This window comes from Dendropsophus ebraccatus, chromosome 5, assembly GCF_027789765.1.
Source record: "Dendropsophus ebraccatus isolate aDenEbr1 chromosome 5, aDenEbr1.pat, whole genome shotgun sequence".
NCBI classification, from domain to species: domain Eukaryota; kingdom Metazoa; phylum Chordata; class Amphibia; order Anura; family Hylidae; genus Dendropsophus; species Dendropsophus ebraccatus.
In genome coordinates this window covers 150,996,092-151,017,511 of record NC_091458.1, presented here as the reverse complement: position 1 = coordinate 151,017,511, position 21,420 = coordinate 150,996,092, and the positions used below count along the sequence as shown (strand labels likewise).

Genomic DNA, 21,420 nt, shown 5'->3' with positions numbered 1-21,420 from the left:
AGGTCCCGAAGTCCCGGCCATCTTGTGACATCACAGCCTGACCATCACTCTCAGAGATGAGAGGGGTGGGCAGGAACCTAGGTAACAAGCTGTCAAAAGTATGGAGGGAGAAAAGGGACAAAAGCAAAATTAAGCAATTTTGCTAATGCAAAGCATTTGCAAAATTGCTCTGTGTTGCATTCAGGGGTGGATTAACTTTACCATAGGCCTCTGGCTGTTTACCAAACCAGGCCCCGCCCCATTGTAACTATGGCAGCACTAGCGTGGTGTTCATAGTACAGGATAGATAATGTCATGATTCCTTGATTCGTGCAAAATTGCTGTAAAAAAGCTGCAATTTTTTTGCAAATCTTAGCAGGATTGTAGCCAGGAAACACTGAAAGTAAGTCTTTTTGGGTGGCCATGGGCCCCGGGCTACAAAACGGACCTATTATAATCCTCTGGTGGTTGCATTCTCTATCACCTAATAAAAGTTTGGATAATGAGAATACCCCTTTAAGTCTACCACTATAAACTAACCTAGCTCCTCTGTTCGTTTCCCCCCCAGGTACATCATAAGTCCCAGTGTAGTGTCCCAGTACAGGTGTGTCACTAAGTTCTTATTCCACCATTTAAAAGGTAGCACAGTCAGGTGTCACATTCTGGGATGATAGATGTTGTTTTACACTAGCATCACTTGGTGTCTCACTCTCCCTAGTCTCAAGTACAGCTGAAGGAATGTAAAGGGTTAACTTTGAATTGCCTGTGCTGTCCTTCAGTGCTAAACGGGACCTCATTAGCATATCAGATTAGGGCAAACATAATGGCAACCAACTGAAAAAAGCTTTACACCAACTGATTCTGCATAGCAACAGGCTGGTATGTAAATCTCAGTATTGGCCATTAGGTGATATACATAACTATTCCTTAAAGTGTCACTGTTGTTTATATTTTTTTTGCAGAAATCAATAGTACAGACGATTTTAAGAAACTTTGTAATTGGGTTTATTAGCCGAAAAATGCATTTTTATCATGAAAAAGCAGTTTGAAGCTCCCCCCCCTGTCTTCGTGGTTCTCTTATGGAAAGAGGAAGGGTGGAGGGAGATGAGGCACCAAAACAGGACAACAAAGAGTTAATATACAGCTACAATCACCTGGCTATCTCCTCTGAAGTCAGCACTGACCTCTCTGACCTCTGAATACCAGCTTTCACACAGGTCCCGCTGTGTAATCCTTTGTTCTCTGCTCTCTGCTGGCGACTAATCTTCCTCCTCCCCCTCCCCTCTCCATAAGTTACACAGGGCCTGACTGATGTAATAGAGTCGAGATTTCCTGATTATGAGCAGCAAATGAGAGAGAGAGAAGGGGGGGGGACCTGGAGAAAGTCTTTTTGAATGCAGATAATGGAAAGGAAAGTCGAAGCAGCAATCCAAGTCTTAATTCAGCAACCAGGCAGTACAGATGAATGTGAAGACTGAACAGGCCTAATATTTTGCCTAATAAACCCAATTACAAAGTTTCTTAAAATCGCCTGTACTATTGATTTCTGCAAAAAAATAAATAAATAAAAATACGACAGTGACACTTTAAATGCAAGAAATATATCTTCAACTGCCTCCTCTTTCCTTCTGCTCCTCTCACTTACGGATTAGACGTCTGACTATGGGCTGGTGTCAGATCTCTGCATTGTATAACCAGGACCTTCAGTTCCTTCTTGGGTGAGTCATACTGAATAGAAAACTGGATCCAACCTTGAACTTCTAGAGAACGGAATTCTCCAGCACTGAACAGGCTCATCATGCTGCCAGAAAGCTGGGAAAGGAAACGCGGCTTTTAATAAACAACCGAAACAATAGTATATTCAGTCACTGTAAAACCACAAGGAGCAGCAAACAGAAGCTTCAGAAAGCTTCATAATACAGTGTTCCCGATTAGCATAATGGATGAGAACGGCCATGAGCGGTATTGATACATCAGCAGATCATCCCACAGTCCGGTTTGTGGAATTAATACACTTTTTAAAGTAACAACTAAATAATTGTGGAGATTGTGGTTTGTGGTTCTTACAGACTTATTGCCCAGAGTTGGCACCGATGGGCTGTAGTTAAGGTTTCGATGTCCGCTTTCCCCTGCTGGGTTCTTACTGACAGTCAGGTCATTTTCCTGAAAAGACAAGTGGGTTACACAGTGTTACCTATAGATACATGTGCTGAGTATTCCCGATTATCGGTGCTTCTCTGCACGTTACCTCCCCAGCCATGGCTTCAGATGATAAGTTTATCTCTTCCATTCCCAAATCTCCGACACTGGGAATGCGACGGCGCATCGGGACAGCATCTTGTAATAAAAACAGAGTGATATTGTAAGGCTCACATAGATTTTTGTTGTTGTTGTTATTCGTTCCAACCGATAATCGTTTGAAGCAACGACCAGCTGAGATGCACAATGTTGGCTGATCATTGTCTTTAAACATGACCTATGAAAACGATAACGATAATGACAGTCTGCTGCCTGTTGCTCCGCATAATAGGAGTGGTGGCAGCGGGCAGCCACTCTCTTCAATGGGCAGCCACTCCCACAGCTCCCCGCTAACCCCCCCTGGATCCTCCCAATAGCACAGACAGCGAGCGGGGAACAAGGCGGAAACGAGCGCTAAGCTGACAGGTTGGCGCTTGCCAATATTGGTTTAAGAAAACAGCATTCGATGAACCAGTGATGGGTTAGCGATGCCTGAGGTTCACTGACACATGTGGACAGTGGAGCTCATGACAGCGATCCTGCATATAAGATGGCCTAGGATGGTGGAGCACATGACCATGCCCCTCCCTCAGCCTGTATATACCTATGGAGGACACAGAGGGGGGAGCATGGTCACATGATCCTCCATGCTCAGCCATATTATGGACAGGATCACTGTTCAGACAGGATGGCACACCACAGCAAGGGAGTGAAGCTTCCTATAAGATTCTTGCAGGGCATAGCTGGGGCAATTTTAATTGTAAGGAAGCTGCTAAACTTTGCTATAAAGTGGACAGCTCCTTCAAGACTATCTGTTCTGGTACAGAAGAGCTATAGTAGTACAGTATGAGGCAATGTTCACACGACGTATGACACAGGCCGTTCCGGATAAACTTAATTTCTATTGAATTGGGATGCGGGTGCACAATTCACCATAGCCGACAATAGAGAGCGCGGCCGGAGCCACACTTTCCATTGTGTGCACTGTCAGGGTTGAGCGGTCGCTATTCAATGAATAGTGGTTGCAAAAAACTGATATGTCGATATGTGTATATGTGTATACACTCCGGCCGGGAACCCATTGGCTGAAAAAATGTATGTCATGTGAACGTGGCCTAACTTGTACTAGTTACTAGAAATGAGTGAAGCGAATCTGACGAATTCCGATTCGCAGCGAATTGGGCGTTTATTTCGCTTCATTGCAATTTGCAAATTCTCCAAACATGGCAGCCACAATAGCGACTGCACATCTTAACTTATACGTACGCAGTTGCTAACATTATGCAGTTGCGTACATCACAAGACAAACGTTCGCATGTTGGAAAATGATTGTTATTACCATTCCAATCATCGAACAAATTGTTCGTATCGGCAAACACGAACAATTAGCGGCATTTTTTGTATGAACATTTACGAACATGTTCGCTCGCCACTATTTTTGATGGAAATAGTTTGAATGCAATTCGCGAATATTCGTGAACTTTGCAAAACGAAGTAGTTACCATTGGCTGATGGATAGTTACCACCGCCCCTCTCCCCTGCCCTGTAATGAGCTCCAGCATTACACTTACCTGGTGTATCACGTCCAGCTTCCTCTCTGGGGGCTGAATTCTCCTCCTTTAAATAAAATACAGTAAAATGTTGTTATTACACCAATAATGACCTGGAAGATCTTCAATATTCACACAAAGCGCGGTGCAGCCTGGACTCCAGACCTGTGTATTTCAACTCCATTCTTCAAGGATCCCAACATACAGAGAGAGACCTTACTAAGAACAGTGTTTTGAGGAGTTTATGACCCTGTTGTATTCGACCGTTGGGTGTTAGGCTTGTACGGTCTCATCACGGCAGTTGCGTTGGGGTGGTCGTGGATGGCGCCAAGTAAGGAGATCTGGAGGTCACGTGTAAAGGTGGCAACACTCTGTAGTTAAAACCCTTGGAACTGGGTCATTGGTTGCTACTGGTTACCGCTTAGGTGGACTTATGTTAATGGTTCCCTAGGAACGGGGGGGGGGGGGGGAGCAGTATATGGCATATTTGCCAAACCCAAGCCGGCACGGTGCAATTGAGGAATGGTTCTTATACTGCTATTTGGGCCATCCATCCATCACCACCCAGGGCATGTTATGATAAAGTTATAAAGGTCGTTATGTGTTATACATATGAAATATTATTGGTGAATATTTATGTGTTCTGACCTGTATCTTATTTGTTCAATGTGGCGTTAAGCGGGAGGGGGTGTTGGTTGGCAAGGATTAAAGAGGTATGGTGTATGCCCCCGACCATCCCTCCACCCCCACCCTGTAATCTGCAGTACCCCTAGTCATGAATATCCTAAGAAGTTGTGAAAACATGTCCAGTTGGGGGATTCTTGAGGATTGGAACTGAGAAACTTTGTCTTGACAGCTAACATATTTCTAGATTATCTGTTGCTTGAGGTTAGGTTGCCTGGGAGTGTAATATAGAGAGAAAAATTCCTGGATCCCAAACCTATGAAATCTTTGACAAGCCTATAGCAAACACGTTCACTTATCTTACTTTCCCTCCTCCATTGCACATACCTGATCTTCGTCAGAGGATTCGTCCTGCTGAGGTAAACTAGAAATCCTAGGATAAATTACAGGAAAAAGTTTAATAAAAACCGAAGCTATTTGATTCCCCATCCTGGCACATTCTCCTCCCTAGAATTTTCCTTAGATGTGTTTGAGCGTTTACAGTCCACCTGCTACCACTATTAGCCATTTTTTAAACCTAAAACTTCCTAAATACTAAGATTTAAAGGGGTTGGACCTGCTCCCAATGGTCTGGGGCGGGCCGGTGCATTCCATAAGCATTTCCGCGCTGGTGCTGGTCTATTCAAGTAAAAAACCCAAAGCAACGTACCTAGTGGTACATTATAGTACAGACAAACTATTTTAATAACATGTTTAGTAAAACTAAAAACAGTACTGAATCTTGCTGCTTTTACCATAGTTCACAGTCAAATATAACCCATGATATTTTACCTTATTACTGTTGTTTTTATTGCATCCTCCTCAGAATCCTCACTGTCATAATCCCCATTCATTTCATTCTCTTCATGGGCCCAACTTTGGTCCCATTCACCTGTCAAGACAAACATTTACTAGTGAATCGCTCTCTTTAATAGTAAATAAGAGATCCTCTCACCCACCTCTGGTTTTCTTCTTCCGTCTAATTGATGCCCTCACTATGTCAACTCCACCAACTTGACCCCAAGGACGTTCCGCCCTAACATCACTGAACCAGTCCCCAGACAGTCTTTTTAGTACATGAGGATCTGAAAGAGTTGACCGTAGTTTCCTGTGGGAAGAGAGAAGAGTGTATTTACTGATTTATTGTACTGTGGTGTCTAGCTTTTGGTAATTTGTCCATGCAGTGGATTATGCACAATGTCAGGTCTCCTACTGTAATGAAGTGTCAAAGAGGAGTTGTGGCTCAATGTTTGTGCCGCACTCTGTTACATCTCACCACTCCTTCCTACTCCCGCTTCTTCATGAATAATCGATGCTGCCCAGCCTCCTGCTCACACAGCTGTTAGTCAGTATCTGCCTACAGAGGACTGATCTGCAATCAGCAATTGAATCTCCTAGCTTCTATTGGAGCTTTGGTCTAGGGGTAAATCACCTGTCTAGAGTACACCAGCACGTCTTTCTTTGTTTCAAATCCCCTGATGGAAATGAAATATAGTTATTTAATTTTTTTTCAATATTGTATCATTATGCAAAGAATTGCCAATTAGGTCCAAATTAGTTTTAGGGTTTTTTTTTAATACAATTATGTGAAAAATATATTTTTTTAAAAATTGTATTGTATTAAAAAAAAAACTATATTAAAACTAATTTGGACTAGTGATGGTCCGAACCGAGTTCGACAGTACGAACCCGAACTCTCGGTAATGATTCCCGCTGTCTGCCCGCTCCGTGCAGCTTTATTTAAAGGGGGTTTTCTCCCCTTCCTTAATTTAGCATGGCACCGCTGCATCCCGCTCTCACTACACACTGGTACAGTGCACAGTACTGCAAGCCACAGGTAACAGGCTGGTTATCACTGTTTGTGTTGTATGTTTGAGCATATGAGGGAGATCTATCAAACTTTGTGCAAAGAAACAATGATTGGGAGTGCTAATTCTTTATAGGGATTACATGCGGAATTTGAATTTATAAATTCTGTTCTTAGGCCACAGTTCTATAATTGGCTGACCTCAATTAGCACAAAATGTCTGCGGTCTAAAACAAACAGGTGCATTATAGCAAGAGGATGTACAGTAGTGACCACACACATCTGGCCTGTACTTTGGCATCCGTGCGTATGACAAATTCCCTCTCAAGTTAATCTAATGGATATAATATCTAATATCTAGCCCATTATATGTTCCTATTGGATAATTCTCTATGTACAGTCTGTCAGATTAGTTCTACCTGCTGTGTGTGAGTTCTCAGCATCATTCTTAAAGGGGTTATCCAGCGCTACAAAACCATGGCCAGTTTTCCCCTTCTCTTGTCTCCAGATTGGGTGGGGTTTCAAAATCAGTTCCATTGAAGTAAATGGAGCTTAATTGCAAACTGCTCCTGAACTGGAGACAAGAGAGGGGGAAAAGTGGCCATGTTTTTGTAGCGCTGGATAACCCCTTTAAGCTTATATTGTGGAAATGTCATATCTTACCGTATAAAGGATTCCTTGGTGGTCTTTCAGCTCAAAAATGCATGTTATTGTTAGTGGACAGTGCCGTAGGCATGTGGCTTGAGGGCCGTCGTGCCCCCATATCGCCATAGGCCCCGCACCCCTGTGACATCATCGCCATCTAGGCTCCATCCCCTCTACAGCGCCATCAGAATAGGCTGACCTAGAGACATAGGGGGACATGTATGAAACGTCCGGCAGGGGCGTACACCAGGGAGAAGGCACAGATTCGCCCCTTCTCCTTGGCATACCCTGACGCATCCCCCGATGGGAAGGCAGTGGTGTGTGTGGCAAGGCGAGGAGGAGACATATTTCATGATCCAAATCTACTGCTCTCTCTCAAATCAGAAAGGGCGGGGCATAGAAGACAATTACATCACAGAGGGGGTGGGGTCTACAGTGCCATTGTGGATCGAGATATGGGGCACCATGGCTGTTAAGCCCCGCCTCTATGGCACTGTCCACCAACAATAACATGCATTTGTGAGGGGACAGACCACCAAAAAATCCTTTAGGGTAAGATATGAACTGTCCAAAATATAAGCTTAACAACTTTAAGCGATCAGCCGACATGCATGATGTCAACATGCTTAAAGATCACACTTATGTCAGTGACAGTCTTCTGCTCGCCACCTCACACAACAGAAGCGGCGGCAGCAGATGGCCACTGACTTCAAAGGGCAGCCCAAAGGATCTAATTATCGTTTGAGACACCCCTCCGTTGCTTCCCACTGTTCTATTACATGCACAGACAGCGATCGGGGAATGAGAGCAAAGTGAGCAATGAAGTGGCAGGTCGGTGCTTGCTTCCCCCCAAAAAACGTGTAACGGCCTTTAATTAGCATTATCTTTCAGCCACAGCATAGCCGAGGAGATGGATTGTGGTTTTCCTCTTTCACCAAATTGAAAAGAAACCAGTTAAACATGGTTTTATAATGGTGTGTTGCCTAGCAACTCATTGTCTGGGACTGGAACACATTGAAACAATGGTGGAGGTATATTCAGATACAGTTATAAAAATAAGTCAGTGCAGTGTGCTATAAAACTAACTAAAGAAACTATAATGATCACTGCTCCTGGTCCCGCTGCTTCCTGGTTCCTGCCGCAGTCAGTGACTGGCCGTATAGGCAGCTCCTGCTGGAACAACACATCACAGGAAACAGTGGGGATCAGGAACTGTCAGAACACCCGGGCACATGAGTGGGGTTTCTTTTTTTTTAATTTTTATAGCCACCTGCTATAAATCATGGGCTCAGATAGAAAAACTCACCCTAATAATTAAAGCATAAAGCAGCAAGATACACAGGGTCATATGGCAACCAATAGGCCTTGGCCAGGGTGCTGTGTGGTGTTATGCGGCAGGTCGCCTTGGAGTTTTTCTGGTTCACTTGTTACGGTGGCCAGGAGTAGTGATACACCCCCCCCCCCCCCCCCCGGACACACAGGCACTGTGCCTGTAAAAAGGGGTAGCACAAAGTGTAGGTGCGGGTATAGCCACAAAATCGGGATGGAGTCCAGCACTTGCAGGTGACGACGTGCAGGTGCTGTAGAGTAGTGAGGAAAGTAGAGCTTGTTCAGTGCAGGTATAGTGGCTATCTTGGGGGCCTTGTCCAATGCAGTACTGTACTCTGCCAGAAAACAGTGCAGTAGAAGAAGAATACTCGTACTCACGTATAGATATCTAGGTATCTCACCACTAGAGATGAGCGAACTTGACGGATTTCTGAACCAGAAATATCGGCGTCTGATTCCCGCTGTCTGCTCGTAAGGAACGCCTGAAAAACTGGGATACAGCCATTGGCATTGGCTGTATCCCAGTTTTCTAGGCGTTCCTTACGCTGTATCCACCCGCTGCACGGAGCGAGCAGACAGCGGGAATCAAACGCCAAGATTTCTGGTTCATACAAACCAGAAATCCGGCAAGTTCGCTCATCTCTACTGACCACCTTCTGCTTAACCAAATCAGAGAGTGCCAGGCTGGATAATACGAGTCCCAGGCCTTAACAACTGGGTGTAGCAGACTTCCAAGGAACTCCCAGGATAGCCGTTCACAAATCAGTAAGATACTTCGGCTTTCCCGCTCTTTGTCTTACTGGGGACCAGTTCCCTGCTGTGGTAACTATCCTGAGAATAGTGGAGAGGGATCCCTGGCGTGGACAAGGTTACCCCTCCTGTGGCTTTAACAACGCGTCTAGCAGAAAGTCTCTCATAGGAATCTGTCTTGGCTCTTTCTGTGTCCCACCAGCCACCTCCCACCAGGAACTAACCGGGCATAAATAGGGGTGACCAGGTCTAACCTCCAGTGAAGGAAGAAGAGGGAAGAAGTGTAGTAGGCTGACAGGCTGTGTATGGCACCTGCAGCTGTGATTAAACAGAAACAGTGAACAAAACAGTAGAACAAGCTAACCCATTCCCTTCAGCTGTGTTCATAAAAAGAGTTTTAGAGAAGAGTGAGACATCTAGTGGGGCAAAACACAAACAACACTTTCATCCCCTTTATGCGACAAGTGACAGAGATACTTTACCCAGGTGGTATAAGAACTTAATGGACCACTCATACTGGGACACTACAAATATACTAACAGTTCAGCTCACCACTAGAGATGAGCAACTCTCAAGAACGCTAAGATGCGTCTGAGCCCGATCATGCAGAATATGATTATTTATCAATACGTTGCTGCGGGGAGTCTATCTGGCGTGGCCTAGAGCATCAGTGCCTTAGGCCTGCGGCGTCTCTCTTCACACTTCAGCAAGCTCCTGACCTGGATGGAGGTGGGGAGACAGGCGGCACTGATGCTCTAGGCCACGCCAGATAGACTCCCCGCCAGTAGCGAAATTTGATGGGGGGCAGAGGGGGCGGCCGCCCCCGGGCCCACTCTGGCAGGGGCCCACTGTGATCTCCAGAGATTATAATTTGACGCCGCTGCCCGCCGCTGCCCGCCATTGGATGGGTGAGTACAGCCCCCCCCCATGTCACTCCGCCGCGGCCGCCGCCATCTTAAGCTGATCGGGTGCACTGAGGTTGCGTATGGCCTCAGCGCACCACTGCTGGTACGTGCGCCGCCCACCTGTCAATCACCTCCGGCGCCGCGCTGTCCCTCTGGGTTCCGTCTCCCGCGCTCGCACCAGGTCAGTCACTTGCTGAACAGCATAGGAGCCGGACAGGGGAAGGCCGACCTGGACATGTGGAAAACAGGGGGTGAGGCTGGACATGTGGAAAACAGAGGTGTGCTGGACATGTGGAAAAGGGGGGGTGGTGCTGGACATGTGGAAAAGAGGGGTGGGGTGCTGGACATGTGGAAAAGGGGGGGTGCTGAACATGTGGAAAAGAGGGGGGTGGTGCTGGACATGTGGAAAAGAGGGGTGGGGTGCTGGACATGTGGAAAAGGGGGGAGCTGAACATGTGGAAACAGGGGGAGCTGGACATGTGGAAACAGGGGGAGCTGGACATGTGGAAAACTGGGGGAGCTGGACATGTGGAAACTGGGGGGGCTGGACATGTGGAAAACTGGGGGAGCTGGACATGTGGAAACAGGGGGAGCTGGACATGTGGAAAAAGGGGGAGCTGGACATGTGGAAACAGGGGGAGCTGGACATGTGGAAAACTGGGGGAGCTGGACATGTGGAAAACTGGGGGAGCTGGACATGTGGAAACAGGGGGAGCTGGACATGTGGAAACTGAGGGAGCTGGACATGTGGAAACGGGGAGCTGGACATGTGGAAAACTGGGGGAGCTGGACATGTGGAAACGGGGAGCTGGACATGTGGAAACGGGGAGCTGGACATGTGGAAACGGGGAGCTGGACATGTGGAAACATGTGGAAAGCAACCGAGCTTCAATACCACACACACACACAAGATAAAGACAGGGGTGGTGTTTTTTTTTTTCTAGAAGAGAACAATCATGTTTTTCTTATCCTGAAGAACCTCTTTCATTTTATGTGTCTATATATGTAAATGTAGAAGCCTCTAACACTGCTCTTTATCTTAATTCACTATGAGTAATGGAGCAGAATATACCCTTTATTATTTAGAAAGCATTGTTGTTAAGTGAGGTTCCCTTTGGGTAACATAATCGGTTGGGGGCCCACTCAGACTTGCTCGCCCCCCCTAGGCTGAACCCCTAGCTACGCCCCTGCTTCCCGCTGCAACACATTGATAAAAGCCGTTCTTCATCTAAATAATGGGACCTACAGACAGGCCGACCCTCGAACCAGGCACGGCGTGAGAACCTCTACAACAGCGTTTCAAGGACGGCAAGGTCTTTTTAATAGCAATTACAATAGCAGTTTAGCCTCCCCCTCACTGTGAAATGAGGCCACAGAGCATGCCATAAAGCATGTCACTAAATGCTGTTAAAAACCGATTAGCCAAAATGGCAGCCCCCATAACAATGTACTAAGCAAAATACAACTAGAAAATAGAACGTGTGTCCAGTATCTGGCTCTGATCTGTAAAAATATATCTAGGTGATACATTTCCTTTAAGTGACACTTTTTTTTAAGAAACTGAGAAAAATTTACATAGAGGTGATTGACCTCCTGCAAATGAATGACAACCTTTTTACTATGTCTTCATGCATCCTATCACCTGCATAGAGGTATGTTGTGAACATAACATATAGATATACAAAGTATGTCTAACTTTCATGGAGAATTACCTTCTTCCCCAGTTCTTACTTACTGTACTCGCTGTTCATCCTTCTCCCTTAGCTGGGTGTCTCGCTCCAGAACCTGAGTTATCACTTTTTGCTCCTCGCCTGTCAAAAAACTGAGATCCAGAAGGTCCCCGCTGTCATCCATTGTTTGCCCACATTAGTCACACTAGCAGTAAGAAGCCAATGACGCCAGCTGAATGACCATGGGTGGTATGATGGCACCTAGAGAAGCACATAAAAAACGGATGAAGAGACATTGAAGTATACATGAGACACAGAACAATAAGCAACAAACAACAAACAGTGACCGAGCGACCACATACTCACTCTGGGGGAGTACACTAGCTGCAGATACTCGGCGGTGCATCTACAGGATGTATGTTTATTTTAAATACCACAAGCCCCGCATAAGGAAGTGATGAGTTCTGGTCTGGCAAGTGAAAGGTTGCAGAAAAATCATTTCTGGCACCACTAAAACCATTCTGAACCCAATTTTTATTTTGTTTTATTCTACGCTTTACTGGTGTATTTTACATAGGCTTATTGAAGAACGTCATACTTCACTAGTATATATATATATATATATATATATATATATATATATATATGATGTATTGAGATTGAGATGTAGTTTGTGTTGTATAATTCTGCTGGGCACTCCGCTGAGAGTAGTGGTAGATGGTAGTACCGGGTAGGATCCCGGGCAGCTGCCTGCCAAATGTTAGGTCACGGTTATGGCACGAGGGGATGCAGCTAACCAGGAGGAACCTGACCATGCGGGGCCCGAGCAATTCTTCGTTGTCCTTAGTCAGGGCACCAATAATAACACCAATGCCAAGGTTCAGAAACAACGGTAGTTGTATATTTATTGTAACGGTGGTAACTAGTAGCAACAGTCGCTCCGGATGCAACTGGGTATACGGCAGACTTGGATAAGGCAGAGCAATGGGTGATGCTGCAATAGGCTGTGATGATAGCGTACTGAATGATGGGAGTAGTAGTGATACTGAGGATAAGATGCTGGGCGGAATGGAGCTGAGATGAATACTTGCTGTTGATGATTAGAGAAGATGATGAGAGGAATGACTGAAGAACGGCACCCAGATCTTGTGGTTAGGATGAGAATCTTGAGAACTTGGAGAACTTGAGAATAGAACACAGCCAGGAACACTTCTTGTGGAACTGGAGCAGCAAAGCACACGTACCTCTCTCCTGATGGAGGAGAGAGATCACACACACAACCTGTTCCCCTGAAGGTGGAAGACAGAACTGAGGCAGACAGGAAGTCACATGGTATTCCCAGCCAAAGGGGTTACCATGGAAGCAGGGGCAGTCACGTGACATCCAGCCATTGCATCATCACACCATTAGGCATATAGGACCAAATATACATGAGAAGTACCAAGTACCACTGGGGGGCGACATAATACCATTAGGCACTGATAACTGAATATGCATACAAGAAATGAATGGAATAGCAGACCTGAATACTGAGAGAGGTGACACGATACACACAGTTTGCAGTGGACCATAGCTTTCCAGAACAGAATTGGCTACAATAAAGGTGCAGAGATAAAGTGGTAAATAAATACTCTGTTCTGGGACACTGCATAATAAACTAATAGTAAAATAAATATATATATATATATATATATATATATATATATATATATATATATATATATATTCACCCAGACCACTGCTTTTAGAGCAGAGAGGTGGTGGATAACCTAGACAACGATCTGTCAACAATGGGAGGAAAATGAAGGTGATCAGGAGAAGAAGGCAAGTTTGCTAAATTACCTCACAGAGCTAAAATCAGACTCCCCTCCTCCAGACTGTGCTGTCCTGCTCTGTGGTGGGTCTGTCCATAAGATGGAGGAGCATGTGACTCTGCCCCGCCCCCAAGTGTCCAACACTGGGCCTGTATATGCCTATGGTGAACACTGGGGGGCAGGGCATGGCCACATGCTCCTCCATGTCGGTCATAGACTCCTTACAGGACAGGACAGCACAGCCTGGAGGAGGCGAGTCTGATTTTAGCTCTATGAGGTACACAGGGAGCTGCTGTCAGTATATACAGTAAGTACATAGGGAGCTGCTGTCAGTATATACAGTATATACTTTATACTGTATATACATATATATATATATATATATATATATATATATATATATATAGTATATAGAGTGTATATACAGTGAGTACAATTATCAATACTGCAAACTGAGAAATGTTTAGTATAAAGTGGCCAACCCCTTTAACTTGACAAGTCCTACAAGTATAACTATATTATAAGGGAATATCTCTTTAGGCTATGTTTATGCTATGTAAAAATGGCCATTGTTTTTACATAGCGTGAACATAGTCTTAAAGTGCAGCAGAATATCTGTCAAGACACTGATGCACTCTATGGACGGAAGCCCTACCCATGAAAATACAGTTGGGTAAGTATAATCCCAAATGTAATTGACTAATATAAGTTTAAAGCCAATGTACTACTTCACAAAATTTCTTTTATATGACCTGTTCAGCTCTAGTGCATTGGTCCTGGTGGCGAGTACACCCTATTTAACACACAGTTGACATTTTTAATGGGGTGGAATAGACTATCCTGCTACTATTAGGCTCTGCAAAAAAAAAAAAAAAGGGTTTTATTTTAAATTTTCTGCAACAATCTAACGTGTGGCTGTACTCGAAAGGAAAAGTAAAAAAAGTTGAGGAGTAATAAGCAGAAAAAAATGCATCCCTCTTTATTAAAAGGTATACTAGGGTGGTTTAGTATGGGCATGGTTCATATAAAGCTGTCAGTAGTATAATAGAGCTGTCACTGTAACCCTTCCCTCCAGTGATAAGAAGGTCATACATGTAACACACCCGAGTCTACGCACAAAAAGAAGCTACCTAAGGCAGGAGGTTTTTCTGTTGTGAATGCTTCAGCTAGTCTATTAAGTAAGTGAAAGGTAATACCTTCTATTGTATACTAAGAAACTGCACATACAGAAATTTACTCTTCTGCAATGTAAACAAAGATGTCCAAGTACGTGGTAAAGGGGTTGGCTACTTTATATAAAAATTGTACAGTGTACAGCATTAGTAAGTGTACTCACGGTATATACTGACAGCAGCTCCCTGTGTACCTCATACAGCTAAAATCAGACTCCCTTCCTCCAGGCTGTGCTGTCTTGCTCTGTGGTGAGTCTGTCCATAATATGGCCGACATGGAGGAGCATGTGACCATGCCCCCCCTGCAGTGTCCTCCATAGACATATACAGGCTAAGTGGTGGACACTGGGGGCGGAGCATGGTCACATGTTCCTCCATGTCAGCCATTTTATCGACAGACTCACCACAGAGCAGGACAGCACAGCCTGGTGAAGAGGAGTCTGATTTTAGCTCTATGAGGTACACAGGGAGCTGCTGTCAGTATATACAGTGAGTACATTACTAATACTGTACACTGAGATATTTTACTATTAAGTGGCCAACCCGTTTAATAGATGATGGGTGATGTTTATTAAAGTAATGTGTCATCAGAAGATTACTTAATGTTTAACCCCTAGACGACCCTGGACGTAGGGTTACGTCATGGAAGTCTGTCCCCAGACGACCCATGACGTAACCTTACGTCATGGGTGTTATTCCCGCTATGAAGCGCGCTCCGGAGCGGAGCGCGCTTCATAGGAGGTGGGGGCCGGCTGCAGTGAGCAGCCGGGACCTCACCGGTAATGACACGCTGCAGCGATCGCGCTGCCGCGTGTCATTAACCCCTTAAACGCCGCGATCGCGGCGAGACCGCAGCGTTTAAGTGTAAGTGACAGGGGGAGTCCCCTGTCACTTACCGATCGGGACCCCCGCAGTGTGACTGCGGGGGTCCCGATCGTTGAAATGGACTGCCGGAGGTCTCTTACCTGCCTCCCTGCGGTCCGATCGGCGATCTGCTACACTGAGCCTGCACAGGCAGGCTCAATGAGCAGATCGCCGATAACACTGATCAATGCTATGCCTATGGCATAGCATTCATCAGTGTATAAATCAAAGTAATGTATGTACAAGTCCCCCAAAGGGACTTCAAATGTGTAAAAAAAAAAAAAGTTCAAAACACTAACACACTACCCCAAAACCCCTCCCCCAATAAAAGTCTAAATCACCCCCCTTTTCCATTATATAAATAAAACATATAAAAATAAATAAATAGATAAACATATAATATACCGTAGCGTGCGTAATTGTCCGATCTATTAAAATATAACAAGCGTCATTGCGACCGGTAAACGGCGTACACGAAAAGAGGGGAAAAAGTGCGCAGATTACCGATTTTATGTTACATTATATATTTAAAAAAATCAATAAAAAGTGATCAAAACATCCGATCTTCACAAATATGGTATTAATAAAAACTAGAGATCATGGCGGAAAAAATGACGCCCCATACAGCCCCGTAGGTGAAAAAATAAAACCGTTATAAGCGTCACAATAGGCCCATTTTATTAATATTTAATTGCCAAAAAAAAGGATTTCATAAAAAAAAATATATATAACATTAGAGAATCTGTGTAACCTGCATATGGTTGTGTTCAGACTGACCTATAGAATAATAGTGTCATGTCGCTGTTACCATATAGTGCATTACGTAGACACAGGAACCCCCCAAACGTTACCATATTGCATTGTTTTTTACGATTTCACCTATTTATATCTTCATAAATAATATATTTGGGATTCCATCATACATGTTATGGTAAAATGAATGACGCCATTACATAGTACAACTATTCCTGTAAAAAACAAGCACTTACATGGCTTGTAGATAGAAAACTGAGAGTGCTAGAGCTCTTAGAAGGGGAGGAGGGAAAAACGAAAGCACTAAGATCAAAATTTGCGCGGTCCACTGGGTCATTTTGGGCCTGGTCCTCAAAGGGTTAAATAATGTTTTTATGTAAAACATATTTTTTTCCAGAATTTTTGGTGACATTTTTTCTCTCATTTTCCATTATATATATCTATATTATAAAATAATCCTGATATCTTGCAGTTTTCATTCTCAGCTCTGGGGCTAAAACTAAGCTGAGACTTCCTGTTGTGTTTGTGGTGATAAAAGGAGGTAAAGTGATCTGTACAGCATTGCAGCGTCATGTGACAGCAGTAGATAGACACAATAGCAGCTCCCTGTGGAGTGACCTCTTCAAAGGTCACAGAGTGCGCTCAGTAATGTTTTACATTCATCTCAAGGGGGCAGAGTCTGTCTACTGTCATCTATGTCTATGAGGCTTCCTTAAAAGCTTGTGACTAAGTGCTGTTAAAAACAGCCCAGGCAAGATGGCCGCCCCCATAACAATGTAGAAAAAGTAAAATTTAAAAAAAATTACAGCCAGAAAATAGAAGCAGATTAGAATAAAAGAAAATGTTTTAGTATCTGATTCTAATCAGTAAAAGAAAATTTAGGCGACACATCCCCTTTAAGCCATTTCACATACTACACAGAAGGCAGTAGACACAATAGGGGAAAAAAAAAATGTAGAATTGCACTCCATATATCAGGATATAAGCATCAAAAACTATTCATGAACAACTGTTTTGCACTGCACGAGGCTGGCTTTCCTGTAATGGCCGACATTGTCCCTGACAACCAGTCTGCCAGTTGTTAAGGGTGCGCAGGCGGTGTCCCTGACTGTTGCCGCCACTTTACCGCCACCAGTCGAACGGCTAAGGTGTTTGCCATTTTAGTGATTATGACTGGTGGCTGGCACCGCCAGTCAACTCTGGTTAGGGGCTGGGGCCTCTGTCCCAATCATGGCATGGGGCTGGGACTCCAGCCTCCAGATGATACTATACTGGGTAAAGTAATCACCACAGAGGAGGATAATATAATATTACAGAGGGATTTGAAGAAGCTAGAGGCTTGGGCAGATAAATGGCAAATTTAATGTGGATAAATATAAGGTTATGCATTTGGGCTGTAGAAATAATAAGTAGAGTTATGTGCTAAATAGTAAAACACTGGGTAAAACTGCTTCCGAAAAGGTAAACTGAACTTTAGTGATTAGTGCCAGGCAGCAGCTGCCAAGGCTAATAAAATAATGGGATGCATCAAAAGAGGCCGAGATGCTAAAGATGAGAACATACAACATAAAATGCTACAGACAGTCCTGACCAGCGGCACATGTGAGAAGTAGCACCTCTCTACAACATGTCCTGTACTGCTTTTTACCTGTGCCAGGATGACCCTGTGTGATCTATACAGAACCCTGAAACTTTGCTGGGACTTTGCTCTGTACGGGTATGTGCACACTGAGGAAAAGGCGAGGAATTAGGTGAGGAATTGAAGAGGAATTTCAGCTTGAAATTCCTCCCGTAAAATATGTACAGAGCAAAGTCCCATTGTGTTCAATAGGTTTTCGGCTCTGTTGTTCACACTGCAGAATTTCCGAGCAGAATTTTCTGCTGTAGATATGCTAGAGGAATCCTATAGAAGTCAATGGGGGGCTTAAATTCTGCTTGAAAACTTTCTGCTTCGATTCCTCGAGAATTGCTCAGTGTGCATATACCCTCGAAGAGGAATTTCAAGCAGAAATCTTTCCTCTTCAATTTCTCGTCTTTTGCTCAGTGTGCATGAGCCCTTTGACTGGATTCACACTACGGAACCCGAGCGGAGAATTCCCGACGGATTCCGTAGACATGTCAATGCGGAATCCGTCCGTGCGTAGAACGGTGTTTATGGCACGGGCGGAGAGGCACGCGGCCGTGAACGGGTATGCGCTACGGAATCTGTCGGAAATTCTCCGCTCGGGTTCCGTAGTGTGAACCCAGCCTATCGCAGTAAGGGCGGGTTCACGCTGAGGAATTCTCGCAGATAAAATCCGGCGGATTCCGTTGCTTGTACGTGTTCATGGCCACACGCCTCTCCGCCCGTGCCATAAACACTACTATGCACGGGCGGATTCTGCATTCCACCGAAAGAATTGACACGTCTATGGAGCCGGCGGAAAGGTGCGTGGCCGCGAGTGCGTTCTAGGTACGGAATTCGGCAGAATTTATCCGCGAGAATTCCTCAGTGTGAACCCGCCCTAAATAAGCTAGAATCTGATCCAGGCTTGGGGGCATATGTCTCAGTTCTGGATCCAGACTAAATTGCCTACCAGTAACAATGGATACTAGAATTCTATACGAACCAAATAACATTGCGGAAAGTCCTGAGCTGGTGTGTAGTGTGTCGCTGCCCATCGTATTTTAATTTCTATTACATTAGGCTCATCGACTTTATATCTACCGTCTTCACATGTTGTTCTTGTAGTTTAAATATTGAATAAAGGAAGCGACTGTCAACAAAACGTGTTCGGTCTGTTAGTGACCGCCAGGAAGAACGGGGCGCTCGCTGAAGACACTGACAATATGTTTGCACTACAGGTATATATATATATATATATATATATATATATATCCCTCTGAGTGTTTATTCTTTATGACCACAGTAATGGAACTTCCTTTATCAGCAAGTCACATAAACAGGAAAAGGGATCCCTCAAGCTGTCAGTACCACACACAATACAGGGTAGTCTCTAAGCTAGACCCTCAGATGAGGCTTTTACAATGCCCCCTTTCCGTATGTCTCTGCTTTTGACGTTTACACTTGGAAAAAGGCGATATTAAAACTATAACCACATATGGCATTCTGCTGACAATATATCTAATAAAAATCTGGACAATGCGGTAAGCTATCCTTGCTGAGAAATCTCTCGGCCGCTCGTATTTTTCTTATTAAATTCCCTTATTCTGGCTTACCTGTCTGTGAGAGCACAGATCCTGTCCAGGTGTACAAGCAGTTTGTGTGGAGCGCAGGTATGTGTGTGCGTACAGTAAGCCGAGCTCTGAGTCACTGCAGGACACTCCACCCACCAGACTAACACACCTCTCTCCAAGGCGTACATAGAACAAATAGAAAATGCTATTAACTTTGTAAGCACCGGCAGAGATCCCGGGAGCTCCAGCTGTCATCCATCTCTATGATTTTTCTGGAGAATTTGAGAATTAGATTTTTTTTTTTTTTTTTTTATGATTTATGAAGCTGGCCACGTTGAGTATATTGTTCTGTTGTGCTGTTGTGTTATGTTATATACAATTGTGCTCAAAAGTTTACATACCCCGACAGAATTTTTGCTTTCTAGTCCTTTTTTTAGAGAATATGAATGATAACATAATTTTTTTCCCCACTCCTGGTTAGTGGTTGGGTGAAGCCATTTATTATAAAACTACTGTGGTTTCTCGTTTTAAATCATAATGACAACCAAAACCGTTCAAATAACCATGATCAAAAGTTTACACCCCCCAGTTCTTAATACTAGTATTTACTAGTATTTAATACTAGTAATTAATAGTATTGCCCCCTCTAACATCAATGACAGCTTGAAGTGGATGGGGCTCTTTATTTCCTCAGATGGTAAAGCTGCCCATTCTTCTTGGCTAAAAGCCTCCAGTTCCTGTAAATTCCGGGGCCGTCTTACATGAACTGCACGCTTAAAGAGTCACTGTCGTTTTTTTTTTTTTTTTTTGCAGAAATCAATAGTCCAGGCGATTTTAAGAAAGTTTGTAATTGGGTTTATTAGCCAAATATGCCATTATCTGCATTTAAAAAGCCTTTTCCCAGGTCCCCCCTTCCTCCCTCCTCTTTTCCATCCACTGCAAAAAATCAGGAAATTGTGAAATCAGTCTGTTCTAGGGAGAGGGGAGAAGAGGGAGTTAGCCAACAGCAGAAAGCTGAGAACAAAGGGATTGCAGGCACAGAGCTGGGTGACAGCTGTAATCAGAGCTCAGAGAGGTCAGTGGTGACTGTCAGAGGAGATAAAGGGTGAGGTATTTGTAGATTAACTCTTTGTTGTCCTGTTTTGGTCTTTTATTTAGCTCTCTCCATAGGAGAACAATGAAGACAGGGGGAAAGCTTCAAACTGCTTTTTCATGATAAAAATGCATTTTTCGGCTAATAAACCTAATTACAAAGTTTCTTAAAATCACCTGGACTATTGATTTCCGGAAAAAAAAAATCCCGACAGTGACACTTTAAGATCTCCCCAGAGTGGCTCAATGATATTGAGGTCAGGAGACTCAGATGGCCACTCCAGAACCTTCACTTTGTTCTGGTGTAGCCAGTAACAGGTCGACTTGGCTTTGTGTTTTGGATCATTGTCATGCTGGAACGTCCAAGTACGTCCTATGCGCAGCTTCCAGGTTAATGAGGGCCTCATTCATTTTTTGCAGATTGCTTCTTTGAGATGCTGATTTCCTTAAACAGTACTTGTTCTTTGCTTTACTTGCTAAAATGTAAAAAAATTACATTTATATTTGCACATGACGCTACCCCCAGCTGCATAGTTATGTCTCCTCTATGCCCAAACCTTGTGCCACCCTCTAATACAACTCCCTTTTAATCCTTTGAGGACCAAGCCCAAAATGACCGTTTTCGTTTTTTCCTCCTCCCATTCTATGAGTTCTAGCACTTTCATATTTTTATGTACAGGGCCATGTAATGGCTTGTGTTTTTCCAGGAATAGTTGTACTTTGTAATGGCGTCTTTCATTCTACCATAACATGTATGACGGAATCCCAAAATATTATTTATGAAAATATAAACTGGTGAAATTGGAAAAATCTATGCAATGTGGTAACTTTTGGGGGGTTCCTGTGTCTACGTAATGCACTATACGGTAAAAGGGACATGATACCATTATTCTTTAGGTCAGTCCGAACACAACCATATGCAGGTTACACCGATTTTCTGATGATTTTTTTAAAATTTATTATTGAAATCCTTTTTCTTTTTTCAATTAGTTATTAATAAAATGGTCCTTTT

The 21,420-nt window shown here is 44.0% G+C and overlaps 1 protein-coding gene across 1 annotated transcript in view; it reads right to left on the bottom strand.

The window, feature by feature from the left end:
* Nucleotides 1-19,444, bottom strand: part of SYTL1 (synaptotagmin like 1) — a 29,933-nt gene extending 10,489 nt beyond the window's left edge. The window contains exons 1-9 of the mRNA XM_069971635.1: nt 19,359-19,444; nt 11,602-11,797; nt 5,390-5,538; nt 5,223-5,322; nt 4,779-4,824; nt 3,789-3,834; nt 2,228-2,316; nt 2,047-2,142; nt 1,625-1,791 (exon numbers count right to left, since the gene is read on the bottom strand). Of these exons, the coding sequence (XP_069827736.1) occupies nt 1,625-1,791; nt 2,047-2,142; nt 2,228-2,316; nt 3,789-3,834; nt 4,779-4,824; nt 5,223-5,322; nt 5,390-5,538; nt 11,602-11,720 (812 nt within the window). The 5' untranslated portion in view covers nt 11,721-11,797; nt 19,359-19,444. The remainder of the gene's footprint in view (nt 1-1,624; nt 1,792-2,046; nt 2,143-2,227; nt 2,317-3,788; nt 3,835-4,778; nt 4,825-5,222; nt 5,323-5,389; nt 5,539-11,601; nt 11,798-19,358) is intronic.
* Nucleotides 19,445-21,420: the final 1,976 nt, after the last annotated feature.